The sequence below is a fragment of the Crocodylus porosus genome, unplaced genomic scaffold, assembly GCF_001723895.1.
Source record: "Crocodylus porosus isolate Cpor-Errol unplaced genomic scaffold, CroPor_comp1, whole genome shotgun sequence".
NCBI lineage: Eukaryota > Metazoa > Chordata > Crocodylia > Crocodylidae > Crocodylus > Crocodylus porosus.
Window position 1 is genome coordinate 64,383 of NW_017728921.1, and position 17,837 is coordinate 82,219.

The following is a 17,837-nucleotide window of genomic DNA, read 5'->3' on the forward strand; positions in this document are numbered from 1 at the left end:
GGGGAATAATGCTTTTTGGAGGCAGCTTGACAAGCTGTTTACCAAAACCCGAGAGGTGGTGTTTGTGTTCTTACCTTCCCTAGAACCGTGAGGCAAGGCTTAGGCTCCAGTGCTGGCTGTTCCAGCTTCACCACTCCTACCCAGCCGTATTCGTACAAGTCCTCCTCATCATTGCTGTTGCACAGTCCCAGCGGGTGCATCTGAAACACAACCAGAAGAGAAAGGAAGAAATTAATAAAACTGTTGGCAAAGCAGGTGCATGAATAACTGTTAAGTTCTCTTTACCTGTGTGTAAGAAATAAAGTGATATTAAACCCACGTTCCTTGTGAAACACGCCACACCACACCACACCACACCACACTTTCACAAAAAAGCACTTGCTCTTGTGCCAGTGGCAAGTCACAGTATGAGAGGCGCTGCAGTACATGGATGTCCCGTCCCTCGAGAACATCATACACCCATACAGGGAGCAGGCTCTTCCTTGAAAAAGCACAAGGTAAAGAGACTAAGCAGCTTCAAAGCCATCTTGCGTTAAAGGTCCCGAGCCCGAGAGAGGAGCAGATTCCACAGAAATGACGGAGATGAAGCAGGCACTCCCGCCGAGCGTCACGACGCACCCATGCAACGGTCTCTGTTCAGATGTGGCGCCCTGCCCGACAACAGTCGGACAACCTGTGACGCCACAGGCTGCAGACCTGGACAGTGGAATTTAATCTCTGGCCCCCAGAGACTTGGCCCAGAAGTGGGTACTTAAGTGATATGGTGCTAGTGCAAATCTAAGCTCTGGTTTGATGACCCCAGGCTCTCTTCCTCACAGCTGACCTCTGAACAACTGGCGAGGGATCCTACTCCCCCCTAGTCCCTGGCATGGGGCAGCAGTCGGGTAAGGATTCAGTCTGTGACACGTGGCACTTCCACCTACAAAACGAGTGCTAATCATGGACCAGTCTTCACACTTTTGCCCCCAACTGTGATTTGCCAATGCTCAGGTCTGCCAGTAGCTGACAGAGAGAAAGGCAGCAGTACCAAACCCTTAGACCCAGGAGCAGCAACCGCTTCAGGAGAAGGACAACGTCAGGCAAAGCAACAGACTACTTTCATCAGAGCTGGAGTACCAGCTCAGAGCCATTGGCATGCAGGGAACCACCCAGCCTGGGCTCCTGTCTTCAAGGGAGGTGAGCCGGAACGGGCAGTGATGCACGCCATTCCCAGAGGGCAGCACAATGGCCACATCAGGGGCATCCCAGACGAGACTTAAACATGGCAATCGCAGCCAGGCCTCGGGCAGGATCAGAGCCCCTTGTACAAGGGGGTACGCATAGACAGGTCCCTGCGCGACGCAGTGTGTAGGTACCAAGTTCCTGGAGACCAGGCAAGCCCGGCACCCGAGCCAAGGGAACACCGCAGAACTCTCCTCTCTGAGCAAAGCTTTTCACCGTGGGAACAAAACCCCTTCCTCCCACAGCCCTCAACGAACCCCCCTACAACCAGCCTGCCCTGCCTCACACAGCAGTGTGCTCCAGGAGAGAAGCTTTCAGATGCTACAGAGATAGGCAGCAGCACTAAACCCCAAGATGGGCGACTACTAAGAGTGAAGTAGAAGTTGCTCCATTTTACAACTCGGACAATGCAAGCAATGGACTTCCATCACATGCCAGTATCTCGTACGGCTTTCAGAGCAGATCCAGGAACAGCAGCCAGGTCTCCCACATCCCACTCCAGTTCCTTCCTCACATGAATACAAGACCAAGAGAGTTGCCCCGTTTTCAACATCACTTCAGAATTCACTGCTTTGCCAGCTTCTGTTTCCCTCAGAATATTAAGAAATGTCAAATAGGATGCTCAGAACCTCAATCTGATGCGCCACTGTTCACCATTATCTAGTTATCTCCGTTAGCAAGTTCTCAGCCTACACAGACATGTTCCCAGCCATCTCCAAAGTTGCTGGGTTTTTATCTCTGTCAAAAAATGAGTTAATATTTTATCTGTCTTCCATTTTTCCTTCCATCTTTATTTAGGTCTCATGGGACAGTTACTGCCAAAACCACTTTGACAATCATTTCTCCACTATTTGAATACCTTTCTACACAGATCACTGCAACGATGTTGTACAGTCCATGCTACAGTAAGCCAGTGCCCGTTACATGGTAGAATCCAAGCCAGACTCACTGACCTATAAACTTCTGCATTTTCCAATGGTTTCCTTTCCTACGTTATCAGGAGTCGTTTAAAAAGAATTGTACACATGTGCTTGATTGTGCCAGTATTTCTGAAATCTACATGCGATAGTTCTGCCTCTTTTGTCACACAATCAGATCTTTCACATTATTACTGAACTTGCTTTTCCTTCGAGTCTTTACTCCTGTCCCCTTCCCCTAAGCTCTAATTAAATGTTATTCCCACTTTGGCAATGTTATGTCAATCTGCTCTGATCTTGCCCCTGCAAGTCTTCCAAGACACAAAGGGGTTAATACAGTTCTACATTTCAAATCCTTTTCTTGTGAAGTAGCAAAGTAATACAACACAACTGTCCCTCCAGGTCAACAGCGAGCACATCAAGCAGCACAGGCCAAGAGCTCATCCTCAGGGGTCCCCTGCAGAAATGCAGTCTTGATGGTTCCCTGATTTTGGTTACATCAGGGAGAGCTTATCCGTTAGCTTGGTCCAAGTGCTTGCAACACGCGTGTTCTTCTGGAACTGCTCGTGCGGTCCAATAAGCTCAACATGGACCCACAAGAAGTTCACATGCTAAATCTGCCAGCACAGACAGGATTAAGTGGTGGAAGGGGCACGGCTTGCTGTAGAGCCAGGTACACCTGGGCAGGTTCTGGTCAAATGCCTCTTGCCTGGTGATGCCAGAAAGCTCCTGGTGAGCAAGACGTGTAAAGAGGCCCATGAGACACCAAGGATAGTCCGCACCTTCCTAGAGCACAACTGGACAAGTTAGACCAGTCTGGCAGCCTCTCGTGTCACAGCTTTGAGACCAAAAGGCTGCTCTGAACTGAACGCCACCCTCAAGTTGCTGTGTCTGATCATAAACTGAACTTTGTGGGAATAGGAAGAATTTTGCTTCTGGAGATAGACGCATTCAAGGAGCATCTCTACAATAAGCTAACATTTGCAAGAGAAGGCAAAGGAAGAGAAGCAAATCCCATTTAGGATCCCAAGGATCAGCTAGATTGTTACAACACCACACACCACCAGTCCTAGACAGTGGGGATGAGTCTCACTCCCAGCACAAACCATTACATCACTGCATGTGTTGGCATTGTGCATTTTTTGGAACACCACCACATTACATTCACTCTGAACAGGGCACAGAGTTGTGGACATCTGTGCTTTAAAACTAGGTTTAAAACTGTGCTTTAAACTAAGTTCACTGGGGGATGGAGACCAAAGCCCTGAGGTAAGTGGGGAAGCAGGAGACCTGGAAGAAACCCAAGGAGGGGGCAACTGGGAGGCTTCCCCTACAGCCCTCCTGCTCGCCCATTTGTTTCATCCACATCTTTTGATTCACCTCATCATTTATTCCACAAGCGCTCTGCGAAGAAGAGGGGGTGCAAGCCCTGCACTACTGCAGTCTAGATGGAAGAGAACAGCAGTAATCAACACCACAGTTCTTCCACCGCTAAATTTTACTTGGCTTCAAACTACCGCTTTTTTTTTGCAAAATCTTTTTAGGTACTGGGTAAACAGCAAAATACCATCCCATTTTTTAGGCTGGGGGGGGGGGGGGGGGGGGGAGAGCACACAGCCATTTTGGCAGGCATGCCACAAATTAGCCCCATGCCCTCCTTGATCCTTGTCCCTTGCTCAGTGCCCTCAATCTGCTGCTCTGCTTCCTGCCCTGCACTCCCTGCTTGACCTGAAACTCTGTCCTGTCCTATTCACCGTGGTGCTGCCCGTCCCCTCCCCAACCTGCCGCCCGCGTGCCACACACAGAGGCTGCTCGTGCCACTTGTGGCATCCATGCTGCAGGTTGGCCATCCTGGTTTAGTTTCTGGCTTACCACTGCACACTGTCAGACGTGTTTGCTGAGCTTCCCACAATGAGGACCGTCATGTGGATGAGAGGTTCAAGTTACTCCATCAGGTGGCTTAGAAATAAATTTCTGCACGGGAAACCAAGCTCTGAGCTCGGCATCTGACCAACAATTTTCTCAATATAGACAGAAAAACAAGGGAGTTTGGGGAGAAAACAGAGGAAGTACCCCAACATACAGCCATTGTACATATTCAAACTTCACCAACTCCAAAAGGGGTCAATTTACAATGAGCTTTATCTTTGCAGTATGAATAAAAATGGAGTTTGCAAACTGCTCTAAATCCACCAAGTTTGGCTATAATAGCTGCTTTGTCTGATGAGTGGAAAAGAATCTATGGGAACTGCTAAGCCAATAGAAAGTTGTAGACAATGTTAAATACCTAGAGAAACAGAAAACCATTCCCCTGGCGTACATTATATCAATTGAGCTTTGAAACCACAGCCCATCTCTAAGAAGTTTCCAGTACAAAATCCCTGAAATGTACTGGGGCACTTTCCACATGTCTGAAAGGGCAAAACTGAAACCGTGGCTGGGAGGTGCTTTTATCCAAGGTTACAATATCTGTGTATACTGCCGAAGGTTTAAAATAACCTCAAAAGAGCCGCGCAATTTTAAGTGGGTTACTGTTACAGAGCAGACAAACAGTGAACCAAAAGGGAGGGAGGGAGGGACATTTTGCTCTGTAACTTTATCTCCTCAAAAAAGTCCTGGTGATTAAAAAGGGAAAACTTCCACCCTTTTGTCCTTTACCTCTGTCTGCCAGAATAGGATGTCATAGTGTTACAGACCTCCACACGGAGCAGCCCTGGACCTTCTTAGGCGCTGTTACTAGATTAAAGGCTTGTATTTTCTTTCCATCCATACAAAACATTGTCTCCACCCAAACTGTCTCCACCCATTTTTCTTAGGCCAGAAAAAGCCTCTTGGAGTGGGGCCGAGGAGAACAGGGCGTTCTTTCCATTTGTGCCTCCAGTCGCTTTGTTCTCGACTCTCCCTGTTCCAGAACAGGCACTTCAGGGGGACACAGGCCTCGTCAGGCCCTAGGTTCACATCCAGGAGACGGCCAACGCAGACTCCGCAGCACAGCGGCAGAGAGGACCTCCTCTGCCCCACTGACTCGCTCCTGCTCCCCCAGGGCTCGGGGTTGGGGAGCATCCAGACCGCCACCGAGCCGGGCACTGGCAGCTCTCCCCGATGGCCAACTCCGAGGACAGCAACACTGGAAGTGACATTGCGAAGAACCAACCGTCAGGCTGGAAGGGGCCTCCCGGGTTGTTTGGCCCAATCCCCTGGCACGCAGCAAGATGCACCGTTCCCAGACAGTCCAGGCACATGTCCACCCTTCCTCTTCTTCAAGACCTGCAATGCCACTTCCCTGGGCGGCTGCTACCACTGTCCCATGGCTCTGACAGTTGAGATTCCCCGCCCCCCCCGAGTTTCAAACAGAGCTCCTCCTCACGGCAGCCTTCCAAACTTTCGGAAGTGCCACACGAGTCCACGGCCGAGGAGGAAGAAAACGCGCGGAACTCACAAAGGGCCACCTACAAAACTCTGCCCAGCTTTCCCCGAGAGCCGTGGGGCGCACGGGGACGTGCAGCTCACCTGACAGGAGCGTGCTATGCAGTGCTGAGCTAGATCTTCACTCCATGGTGGAGTCCAAGACAGGCCTTCCCACCTGACCCTCCCGAGTACACCCCAGCTCGCAAGCCATGCCATTTAGGGACAGCTGCTGCACACAGATTACTGCACACAACCCTGCTGGGCGGCAGTGACACAAATCCCACACTTCCAGGAAGCCTCTCCCCATTCCTGTAAGTGGAAAGGCTTGAAAAAGTCCTTTGGCAGTGGCAGTGATATTCCCCCCTGGTAGCGGAAAGACCTTACCCCCAACTCCTTTAGGATTTAAGGCTTAAATAAATACAAATGTTATGCAAACCCCATCAAAAGGGATGCAAGCATAAAGTGAGGAGCTGGGCTCAGTTCTCCCAAGCTGTCCTAACAGCATCATGCAGTTAACCAGGCTGGTCAGTGGAAAGGCTCCGGCTCGGAGCCCCAGGCAGCCGAATCAAGCCAGTTCCAAGCCAGCACAGATGAGCACGGGAGCAGCTATTATTCAAAGAGGACTGCTAGCGACAGCCAGAAGGCCTGGGGGGAGAGAGAGAGAGAGCACGCAGGCCCCTCCCTTATCCCTCCTGACCAAAACCAGGAGTCTTGGAAAAGCAAGGAAGTGACGAGAGAAAGCCCCTTGCCCTGGTCAGCAGGAAGCAGCCCGGGGTGACACTGAAGACAGGGTGCTCTTTCTTTAAAAAGAAAGCCTCATCCAAAGCAGCTCCCGTGAGGCCAGGTAAGTGATGACTCCAAGAACAGGCACCTCGTGGAGCAGGACTGGGAAAATTCTGTGCACTCAGATGCCTGAAAACATTCGTGCGCCAAAACCCTTACTCATACTGGCTGAAAGTTGGATGCCCTGAAGTACGGGCCAAGCAACTACAGAAGAAACCCCAAGGCAAAGAAGTGGCTCCACCAGTAAAACTAGGACTACAGAGTAAAGACAACTCATCTTGAGGCAGGACGGGAAAAGGATGCCTAAAGAGAGTATGGGATCTGGGAAATGCCAGGCCTATTCCAGCCAGCTTAGCACTTAGGAAGCATTACGTCATGTTTAAAGCTGTTTGTCTAGAGAAAGCACCCATTACCGCTGGGAACCACAGCCAAGGGCATTAGCAGCTGCCGATGTGCATACGCACTGTGGCACACGAGGCTCCCTACGAGGTTTCAAAGGAATCCCTGAAGATGCCGCAGTAGAAGCAGAGCAGCTTTGCAAAGAAACGGGACAAGCAGAGCTTACTGCAAACCCCCAGCCTTGCTGGCCAGCTTCACCTCAGTGCCAAACTCAGGCCACCTTCACTGGGGCACGGATCAGGCCCATGCACTCCATTTCAAGACAACACCCAGATCATACCATCCACAGCACACTGACCTGGAGGCAAGCTACAGTTGGGCAACTGAAAAACTAGAAAGCTGAAAGAAAGGAAGATTCTCCCTAAATGTAGCATCTCTCCCTGCTGACCAGCAAACCTGTGTAAATTTTGCCTTGCAAGCCAAGCAAGCAGAAGCAGGACAGCCAGGAGAAGGAACCAGATTCATTGAAACATTCTTACTCAACCACATACTGGCAAAATAATGCCGTAGATCGGAAACCTTAACGCAAACAAGACCCAGTGTGAGGAGCAAGCACACGATTAAAAGAAGTGCCACAGGCTCTGTGCTGGTGGATGTGGAGGTTAGGTTTGCAGGCTACCAATTCACAAGGATGTTGTTGCATCATACTGGAATCTCACCAGGGCAATTAACCAAACCATCAATATAAAATTCTGGGATGTTCACCAACGTCCACGTGTTTCAGAGAAGGACAACCGATCAAAACACCCACACTATGTTCACTGTGAAAGCAAACTACTGGAATGAAAAAACCCAGCCACGAGCATGGATGACAAAGACAGGAGAAGCTACGAAGCTCACCGAGAAGACCGCTTATCCATGCCCATCACACTGCTCACCCACTGCACTGCACAGGTCCCAGTAACAGGATCTAGGGGGAAAATAACCCAAGTCTGCCCCTAGCAGGCAGCAGTTTTAACAGCCATTACAGTCATAAATGGTGACAGCACTTATACTACATCTGCTTGCTCTACCAACTTCCTGACAACCTTTCCCTGGCCAAAGTGTGACTACCTCTTCTTGGGTTTTCATGATTTGTTGAACACCTTCTCTCTGCATGACTTCATCTGCTCAGAGTTTCAGCTGCTGTTTATGTGGCGTGACTCATGGGTCCAACCTGAATTAGCTCGCTCATCCATGCCACGCCACGGCGTAGGAGAGCTACAATATAAAACGTCTTTTAGCAAAGGAGCCAGCCTTGCTTTCAAGACTTCAAGTGAACAGCCATCCAGCAGGCTGTAGGCAAGATGTTCAGTGATCTCACTCACTGCTGAAAACAAAACCCTATTTCTAGTGCGAGTTGGTCAAGCTTCATCTTCCAAATATGATATTTTACATTGGATTACATAGCCACCATCTATCAGGCATCTTTCACTCGCATACATTTTCGATCGAGTTATCCAATCTTCAAGTCTCCCACTAGAAGGCACATTTTCCAGACCTCAAAAACAACAAAGCGACTCCCGCCCCTCCCACTGCCATGCAGTACTACACGCACCTGAGAGAAGTCCAATATGCGATGCCAGTACATTCCCCATTTCTCACCAAAGTCCTACTTTTAAAAAAAGTTGAGTTTGACAAGACCTATTGCTCATCAAGCAATGCAGACTGACATCAATCATGTTGCCATCCTTTAATTCTTTCCATAACAGCTTCCATGTCAGCCTTTCCACAGTCTGTTTGCAGGAGACCATGTCAAACCTACAAGTCAGCCACATCATCCAGCCTGTCCTTTTAAGTAGTAATGCATTTTAACTTTCTTTCAGCCCTACAGATTTAAACAGGTTTAACATCTTTCCTAGTGAAAAATATTTTTGTCGCTTTGAGATGCAACCATGTCACTGTGCTTCTTTCCAAAGAGAACCAAAATATTTCTTGAATATTTTTGCATTGTGATTGAACAAAATCCTATGTAGGTCCAGTGGATGATAAAAAAAAAGTGTCAGTCTCAATCAAAAGAATCTCTGTTATGGTCTTGATCAATGGAAAAGCTTGGGCCAGTAATGTTACAGTTAGGTTCCTTTACAGCTTCCCCAGCCCGTTTTTAAAATCTATAGCATTTCATCTCCCTTCTCAATTAGGATGATTATAAAGTATGGCTGCTGCCTTTCAGGACAGAGTTGTTTTGGTGCCAACCTCTGAATATATTTCCACAACTGGTACATCGCATCATTGCCCTTATTCAAGAAGACTTGGCTAATTATGTAGATTTTGGAATCTCCAATGAAGGGTCCCAAGTTCACAAGCATGAAAGTCTCAGTTTGTCATGTAACGTGCTTCTCACTGCCACACACCCATCTTCGCAGCATTTTAACATACTAGTCACACATCTCATTCTGAGCGTCAACTCTACTGGGCAGCTACCACTCCAGGCACGCATCACCTGCTAAACTGACTCTACTCAGTACCAGTGCCCTTGAAGTAGACAAAGCTACAAACATCCTAGCTGGGGTCATTTGATCCGTTTTCTGTCCTGCCCAGGGCAGGGGGGGGTCGGACTAGAAGATCTGCAAGGTCCCTTCCAACCCTACTTCTATGAATCCATGCCCCTGCCAAGTCTAGGTCCCCACAAGCATCCTCTCTATTCCAAACACAAGCACACAGAGCCCATCTGCTTTACAGCATCCCCTTCCCTTGGCCAAGGTGCAGCAGTGGTCATCACCAATGCCTTGTTCAAACCACCTTGTCCTTCATCTCTCCACTCCCTTGTCCTTGGTTGCCCAATGCAATCCTGACTTCCCTCTAATCATCCAGCATGCCCTCATCCAGCTTCATGCAGCTGGGAATTTCTGTATGCACATTCACAAACTCATGACCCCTTCTTCCAGCTTCCTCAGTCCGTACTTCTTTCTGAGCTCTGCCTCTAGGCCTGGTTATCCTATGCCAGATATTTATACAACTGTTGCACGCACATGTCTAAATAGGAAGAAACCAAATCTTTAAACATTTGTCTGAAAATAGGTGTATTAAGTCATGATACTAAACTGGTGACATCATATCCACTTAAATGGGGCTAGCATCACCAAGTCTATGTTACGACTTGGATACCGAATGTGTGGAGTGGGGCAGGGGGGGCAGATACTTTTCTGTTTAAAGCACAATCCTTTTCACTTTCTTTTCTCTCTCTCTGCCCCCATCATATAAGTATTTTAAGTGACAGACATATTTCAGAGTTCCCACCAGCAAACATGACTTTCTATAAATGGCTCCACCCCCTGTATGTCTTTGCTCTTTCATATGCAACATGAAAGGAAGTTTGAGCGTCTGAGGCAAGACTTGGCTACTTTAAAGTGGGTTCAGTGTGTTCACAGATATTAGTTTACATTTTTTTTCCCCCCCACTCATTTTGAAAGATGCAGATTAATTTTAAAGTATAGACTAGAGAATTCAAACTCAGAATCATAGAGAAGACAGGCCAGAAAGGACTTCAAGAGGTCACATCTAGTCCAACCCCCTGCCTGAGGCAGGATCATCCGTATTCAAACCATCCCACGCAAATCTACTGCCTAACCTATCAGCAAACCTACACGGTCACCCCTGACAAGAGAGCACAACACCTCCAGCCTGTGCATGCACAACCATCTCCTGGCTCCGTCTACCTACTGGTCACCCCACTGGAGCTCTTCAGCCTGGAAAAGCGCAGGCTCAGGGGTGATCTGATGGCGACCTATAAGTTTATCAGAGGTGACCGCCAGGATCTGGGGAAACGTTTGTTCACCAAAACGCCCCAAGGGATGATGAGGTCGAACGATCATACACTACTGCGAGACTGTTTCAGGCTGGACATAAGGAAGAATTTCTTTACTGTCCGAACCCTCAAGATCTGGAACAGCCTGCCATCAGAGGTAGTTCAAACACCTACATTAAACACCTTCAAGAGCAAATTGGTTGCTTATATTGCTGGGATCCTATGACCCCAGCTGACTTCCTGCCCTTCAGGCAGGGGGCTGGACTCAATGATCTTCCGAGGTCCCTTCCAGCCCTAATGTCTATGAAATCTATGAGAGAGAAAAAATGGCTGATGCTAGTTCTCTGCAACTTTACAGGATGAATAAGGTAAAGGCTCGATTACTGCAGGAGAAGAGAGTGCTGCCATAATTTGGGTAGTGTGCTCTGCTTCACCCCATTCCATAACAGCAATGAATATAACCCAAAAAGAGTCTAGTTAAAACTTAACCTGAAAAATTGTAAACAGACTAACCCAGATCAATACCCAACAGACTGGACAAGTAGTTCTCTGCCTTTTTTAGGCTCAAGGCACCCCTCCAAAAATGCTGGCTCTTGGTTATCTCTTTTTTTTTTTTTTTTGGACAACAGAAAAAAACTATAGCAATTCTTCTGTTGCAAAGAACTCAAAGGTCCCAACAGGTTAGAATGGTTTAACACTACGGACTCCCATTTGAAATCTCTGGGTTTAATCTTGTGACTGACATTTGCACCTCTAGCAATGTTGACAAAGCACTGTGGTTGAGAATCACTGCGCTAGACACTCGCTCCAGAAGCACAATGGGTTCGTAGACAGAAGATTTGAGCAAGGACCACAGTGTTCTGCTGCTTCTCCTTCACCAGGACATGCAAGCAACCCCACAACACGTTCACTGCCTACCAAGACAAACAGGGTAAGTTATGGACAGTCTAGTACAACAAGCAACACATCCAAAGAGGTGTCCAGAAACACCCACGTGTGCAATGTATAAAGCTCCCAACAGCAGTCCAAGGAGAGTTGTGTAGGGCAACCGAATGCTGCTGTAGATGGATGTACAGAAACGTTTACTAAGGACTCCCTCTAACAAAATGGGCGTTTTTCTGCTCAATACACATCAGAAAGTATTTCAAGGGTTTCAGCTGCCCAATGCATCACACTCCCTCCTTAACAGAGGATGAAAAGTGTTCTCTCACTCATCCCCAACTCTGTCAGTAAAGCCAGTCAAAAAAAAAACTGAAGGCCCAAAGGCCCTCTACATACTCATTGAAGCTCCTCAGAAACATTTCACGATTCTGACATTACAGAGAAGAGTCCCAAGTACTGAAATGTATTATTTGCATTACGTTCACTACCTAGATGGCCAAAAACTAATGCCAGAGCTGTCCAACTGCAGCCTCCACCCAGTGCACAAGGGGTTAAACACAGGATGCCAGCTGCTACCCCTCCCCTCCCATTGCTCCTGCTGCTGCACAGGTGGGGGGGCACAGGAGCTGGGGAAAAGCAGCACAGTGGGAGGGGACCCGGCAAGTCCATGCAAAGTGAAGCCTGGGGCAGGGTATATATACATCCCAGCAGCAGGCTTAGGGACATGGAAAACGTAGCCCGAGGCTACTGAGCACACTGCACACAGCCTGCTGGACACGCTTCACTGGTCGAGGGGACTGAATCTGCAGGTTCCACATGGGGCAGAGCAGGACCCAGCTGGAGCTCTAGCAGCTGCCCGCACTCCCATTTCCAAGGGTAAGCGAACGCCAGCTCAGCCACTCTGACCCTCCTGACAGATCCCATGCCACCCTAGACCCGCTGCTTTCCCCTGCTGCAGAGTTTAATCTCCTGAGCTTTCACACTCTTGTTTCAGAGGCAATCCAGCTCTGAAGTACACTGATCTATCATAGATCTGGCCTGGACAGGAAGGCCTACCCCTGTGATCCCACTCATTTGTTTTTGAACAGCAAAGTCTCTCTTAGATTCAATCCAGCCCTTAAACACCCGGTTACTGCCCTCGGAGCATCACACAAAGTCGTAACTGCTGGTAGAGCCTGGGCAAGGGCAGTGGCTGTAGCCGACCCCAAGTAACTCAGCAAAAAAAATAACCCTGTGAAACCAGCTAAGGAAATGCACAAACAGCAGAGGCTTAAGTGATGCACTGCAGGGATCTGAGCACTTGCACAAAACATGACATCAAGGACTTTCTTCCTTGCCTGCGGACCAAATTAATGTGTAGGAAGCATTATCCCATCCTTCATCTCTTCAGTGCAGAACCTAGGGAACGGACACATCTTCCCTTTCTCCACTTAAAGTCAAATCCTCCTGTGAAAAGCACGTGCTCAGCATAACACAGCTTTTTCACAGCCACAGGAAGCATTTACTGTACGAGTCTACGTATATTCTCGCAGGCCTCTGCTACATATTTGGAAAGGCCAGCCTAAGTCACGATTTCATCTCCATTCTGAAGAATAGCATTCCTCTGCAATAGGTGGGTTCCTGGAGATTCGAAAAGAAAACAGGACTGGCAGTGCATCTGCAGCACCAGGATCCTAGCTCTCCAGCCTCCTGAGTGACCAGCTCCCACACTGGTTTGCTTCAGCACGCACTACATGGGGTTAGCATCAGATGAAGGTGCACTGTCCCGACTCCACACCCCCAACCAGGGGTCATCTCCCCCACGGGGAGCACAAGCCCCTGTTATGCCAGGCACCAGCTGCTGCTCCATTCTGCCTCTGCCAAACTTTACCTTCCCCAAGCCATGGCAGGAACAACTGTGCTTGGACTGCTCTGGGGTAGGACACATTCTTTTAAGGGATTTGATATTAAGCTCTAGGTTACAAGAGGACCAATTTGGCGGGGTGAGGGAGGGGGGTGCAGACTTACATACACAGGAAGAGCTGGAATTCAGCCTTGGCTATGGTTTAATATTAGTTTAATGGCAGCCTTCATGGCCCTCCCAAGCATCTCTGTCCCCTTCTGGTCCAGTCAGACTCCCTGCCTGCCAGTATATGGTCACCTCTCAGCTGTCCACCCTGAAGGCAGTGCGTGGACCTAGAGGACCTGCATGTAACTTATGGACTGTGGTTAAATTTTGTGCTGCCATTGCCATGAAAATGAGGGCATCACAATACACCTCTGCACACGTGTCACTTCCAGTGTGGTTTCAGCCATTTCTCAGGCCGGAGTCAGCTTCCTTCCACTTGACTGACTGGGATGGAAATAGCTTGGTACAAAGAGGCGGCTCCTAAGCAGAGCTGGCTGAGCAGGGAAGCGAGAAGTCTCCAAGCAGGAGAGAAGGGCAGAGGGGATGAAGGAGAGGTGGAAAGGGGATTGGGCGGGGGTACAAGTACTGGCCAGAAGGGGAGAGCTAAACAGACTCCTGCAGTGGGGGCACTGGCCACAGGGGAGCCCTGGATCCCGTCCTCAGCCCCACCTCTGACAAGCCACGCTTTAGCGTGTTGGGAAGGCAAAGGGAAGTGCACACAGCGGTGGCCGTTTTGCCTCTTATGTTCTATTGAGTGAAGAGCCATGGTGCGCTCAGAAGCTGTAGAAAGCCTACGGAGTCTCCCAAGGAGGTGACCTGTTAGCAGAGTCCTCACGTTCAACAGCAGGTGCCAGGAAGGCACATTTACACCTGGGAGAAGTTGAGGGATGTGCAGAGAGCCCATGCTGGGGCATGGGCTCCAGGTCACAGAAGGGGGTGCTAGACTATGCATCTGGGTCCCAAGTACGGACCCAAGCCAGAGGCCACCTGAACGCCCTTCAGACTACACAGCGACTTGCAGCGTGGCAGGCTCAATAAACTGGAGCCCAAAACTTTAATTTTGGATCAATCCAAAAGAACTCCATATCACTCAAATGGGGCACTTATTTAATCCAAGGCGGGGGGTGGTATTTTCAACCCTTTTAAAATTCGGTTTGTTGGTACAGGGCAAAAGCTATTACAAATCTGCTTTATTTTAGAAGTCAAAAAGCCAAGTGTTTTGACTTTTTCCAAGGATCCCCCTTTTTCTCAGCTCAAGGGTTGAGTTTGGCAAATTTGCACATTGTTTCAGGTACCCCAAAGCTCAATTTTTGGGGACCAGCTGACAACAGCTCTCGCCCTGCCTGTCACTGCATTGGGGGGTAGGAAAGGGGCAGTCCAGGGTGCCCTCCAAGCGTCTTGTATTCTGCAGGGACAAGTCTTGAGCTTGGGCTCTGGAGCTGGAAGGCAATGGAAGTTTCCCTTGCACCCACCACCTCCCCCGCCAGCATCTGCATGCAGCAATAGGGGACGAGGCATTTCACACTTCTTGGCACCCATGCCAGGGGCACGCTCTCCCTCCCATCTCTGCAGCCCTCCCCATCATTTCAGTATCAAAGCTCACTGCAGGCCTTGCCAACCTGCACACACAGCCACTTGTTTGTTCATTCTGTCGTAAAGCCAGGACCGTTCTACAGAGAGCAACAAGCTGCTGGGAGACTAGACCAGGACGGAGGTACGTGCAGCGAGAGGAGTTGTCCCAAAAGGCTGCTCCCAGCCCAAGAGAAAGCTGCAAAAAGATTAAGAGGATCCCAGCACTGCAGCAACATGCCTGCAAACCACCCTTCCCCTGCCCCCCCCCCCCACTTGCTGTAGGCAGTTGGATGGTGGAGTCCTGCCAATGCCAAGGCTGGTGCCAGCTCCACATGCCAGCTCTGTGACAAGAGATTAATTGAAACTCCTCCCTTCACGTTGAAACACCTCCCTTCCCCCACACAAACAAAGGATCAGAGGACCCCTTCCCTCCAACAGCCCCTGCCCCAGCAGCATAGCCCAACGCTCCTCCCAGCCAGAGGCAAGGGCAGACGCTCTGCTTGGAGTCACCTACAAGAGGACACTTGAAAGACATCAGCAAGTCTGCTCATTAAGGACCTGAGGACCAGCACAGATGCACAGCACCCCCTGCACAGCATCCATCCAGGGCAGCAGGATGTGCCCACCAGTGCCATCCTGCAGTGCGTTTGCTCCAGAGGGCAGGCAGCTGTCCCCAGAGCTGTGCTGCACGTCCCGTGATGCTGCCCATCGGGGAGAGAGAGACCAACAGGCTGGGCTCCATGAAGGCAGACACCCAGCATATCAAGAGGCTCACAGGCCTCCTCCATAAGCTGGCCCTGGCCCAACATGCAGCGAGGGCTGCTGCTGGGACACTTATGGTAGCTGCTGCGCTCCCCTGGCAGAGCTCTCGTGGACCCTTGGCCTTTCCAGAGGAAAAAGCCTAGGACATGCCCCTGTGCTTTGAGCTGTGGTAACAGAAGAGAAAACTCTTCACAAGAGAGTGCAACAGGATAATGCCCATATACCCACCTGACTAGGGGAAGCTTCTTGTGTAGAGTGATACAGCTCAACAGAAAAAGCGAGCTGCTTCACGGTCCTCCACCAGCAGCCCCTTTCCTTCCTCAGTTACTGGTGGATTCAGGATCACTTGGGTATAGTTCAGAGCTGGCAGAGGCAGCTGCTGGAGGCGCTAGGAGTAAACTGCAGTTACCAGCTTAGGGCTCAGAAGAGTTCTTCCAAACCCCAGCCACTTGGTATCAACACGAAACAATGCAATGCAAGACAAATGCTTGTTAGCCTTAGGACTACATCCTGTCTGTCTGCTGGTCTCCAGGTCTAGATCAGAATAATTTCCATGTGGATTTGGGTCAATCACCAAACTGCCACGGTTGAAAGGAGAAGAGAGCCCGCAAAACAGAAAGCTAAGAAACCTCAGAGCCTGTGCCACAGCGTCTCTCCTCCTCATTAAGTGAGAAGAAACAAGCAAACGATGCACAGAAGTGTGCATGTTTATGTGCGTGTATGTGTGTGTGTGTTTGGGGAAATAAGAAGAACTTTGTTTGAGTAGAATAGGCAGAGCTGATACTCCCTCCATGTAAAAAAATGCATTAGGTTCTACTGGCTTGGTGCCCACCTTCTACCAAAGGATGCTTCTGAAGAGAAAATAGCAATTTACTTTGAAAGCTTCCTTAGATGAGGCTCAGATACTATCCCCGCTCCCCCACATGTCCTTAGAGTTGGCTATGAATAGTTTCCCAGGTGCTTAGCATGCCAACTGGTGCAGGACTTCAGCACCTTGCTACAAGCAATTAAGGCCTTAAGACCTTGGCATTCTGGCTAGAATGAGCTGAACGGGATACAATTGTTATTTGTAATTTTCATGCCTGGAGGATCTTCAGAGCACCACCAGCTTCCAAACAAGTGACAAGGATTAGAACAAGAGTGTTCAGAGAACAACTTTCTGGCAATTGTAAAAATAGGAATTCCCTTTCCACAGACAGACTTCTGGAGCTACAAATATCCTTTTCCTCCTGAGAACAGCCATCTCATGCACAGGTAGGACAAATCATTCCAAAACCTCCTTCGGAAGCAGTAACAGCTTAAAGTATTCTGGTCCATCTCATGGACCATCACAGCCACAGCAGCAGACCCCCAATTAAATCTTGCCATCCAAGTATCCAGCGAGTCCAGTGGACCTACGCATGCCACATGGTCATGGCATTTCCTTGGAGGATTCCAGACAAGCATTCTGTAGAGCATTTGGACATGATGAGGATGACAGATTGATCAGGTGCATGGTTTCATGGCTTCTGAAAAGATTTCAGCAGGCACACTTGGAAAATCTAATTCAGGGAATAAACCAACTATATGGCACCAGCACTCCTAGCCGCTAGACAGAACTAACTATGGATTATCACGACCAAAGAACCGACACAACTACACTTTGGATCTTTGCACAGGGTCAACATGACAATATTGGGAAGTGGCCACAATTTTACCATCATGGTAAAAGGTATTAGCAGCATTATAAAGCTCTTCTGGATTTTGACCTGATGAATACAAGTTGTTCCAAGGAGGCAGGTAGTACTGAACATCTGTTTTCCCTGGCCAAGGCACTGACTGGCATGTCATTTAGATGGTTAACATGCATCCTTGCTGTGACCGCTGCCAGCCACATCTTAAGGCTGGCTGCAGAGAGAAAGTTGTGCACAGGCATTGTGAGCTTGCAGGCAAGTACTCTTTTTGACTTCATTATGTTGAGGATCTAGTTGGTTTGGATCAGGGGTGGGCAAAATGCAGCCCAGGGGCCAGATGTGGCCTGCCAGGCCATTCTATCCGGCCTGTGGGGTCCCTAAAAAAATTTAGAAAATTAATATTTATCTGCCCCTGGCTGCCTATCACGCAGCCCTCAATGGCTTGCCAAAACTCAGTAAGCAGCCCTCCGCCCAAAATAAAATTGCCCAACCCTGGTTTGGAGGAAGTTTTGTCAGGGATTCCTTGAAAGTTTCCGTTCCAGATCATTGCATCTGCCAAGATAATACATCTTAGGCCAGCCTTTCAGCTAATTTCTTTAAAAGTT

At 49.1% G+C, this 17,837-nt stretch overlaps 1 protein-coding gene across 1 annotated transcript in view; it reads right to left on the reverse strand.

The window, feature by feature from the left end:
- ZNRF3 (zinc and ring finger 3) overlaps positions 1-15,812 on the reverse strand; it is a 53,078-nt gene extending 37,266 nt beyond the window's left edge. The window contains exons 1-2 of the mRNA XM_019538652.1: positions 15,788-15,812; positions 75-200 (exon numbers count right to left, since the gene is read on the reverse strand). Of these exons, the coding sequence (XP_019394197.1) occupies positions 75-200 (126 nt within the window). The 5' untranslated portion in view covers positions 15,788-15,812. The remainder of the gene's footprint in view (positions 1-74; positions 201-15,787) is intronic.
- Between the last annotated feature and the right edge of the window lie 2,025 nt (positions 15,813-17,837).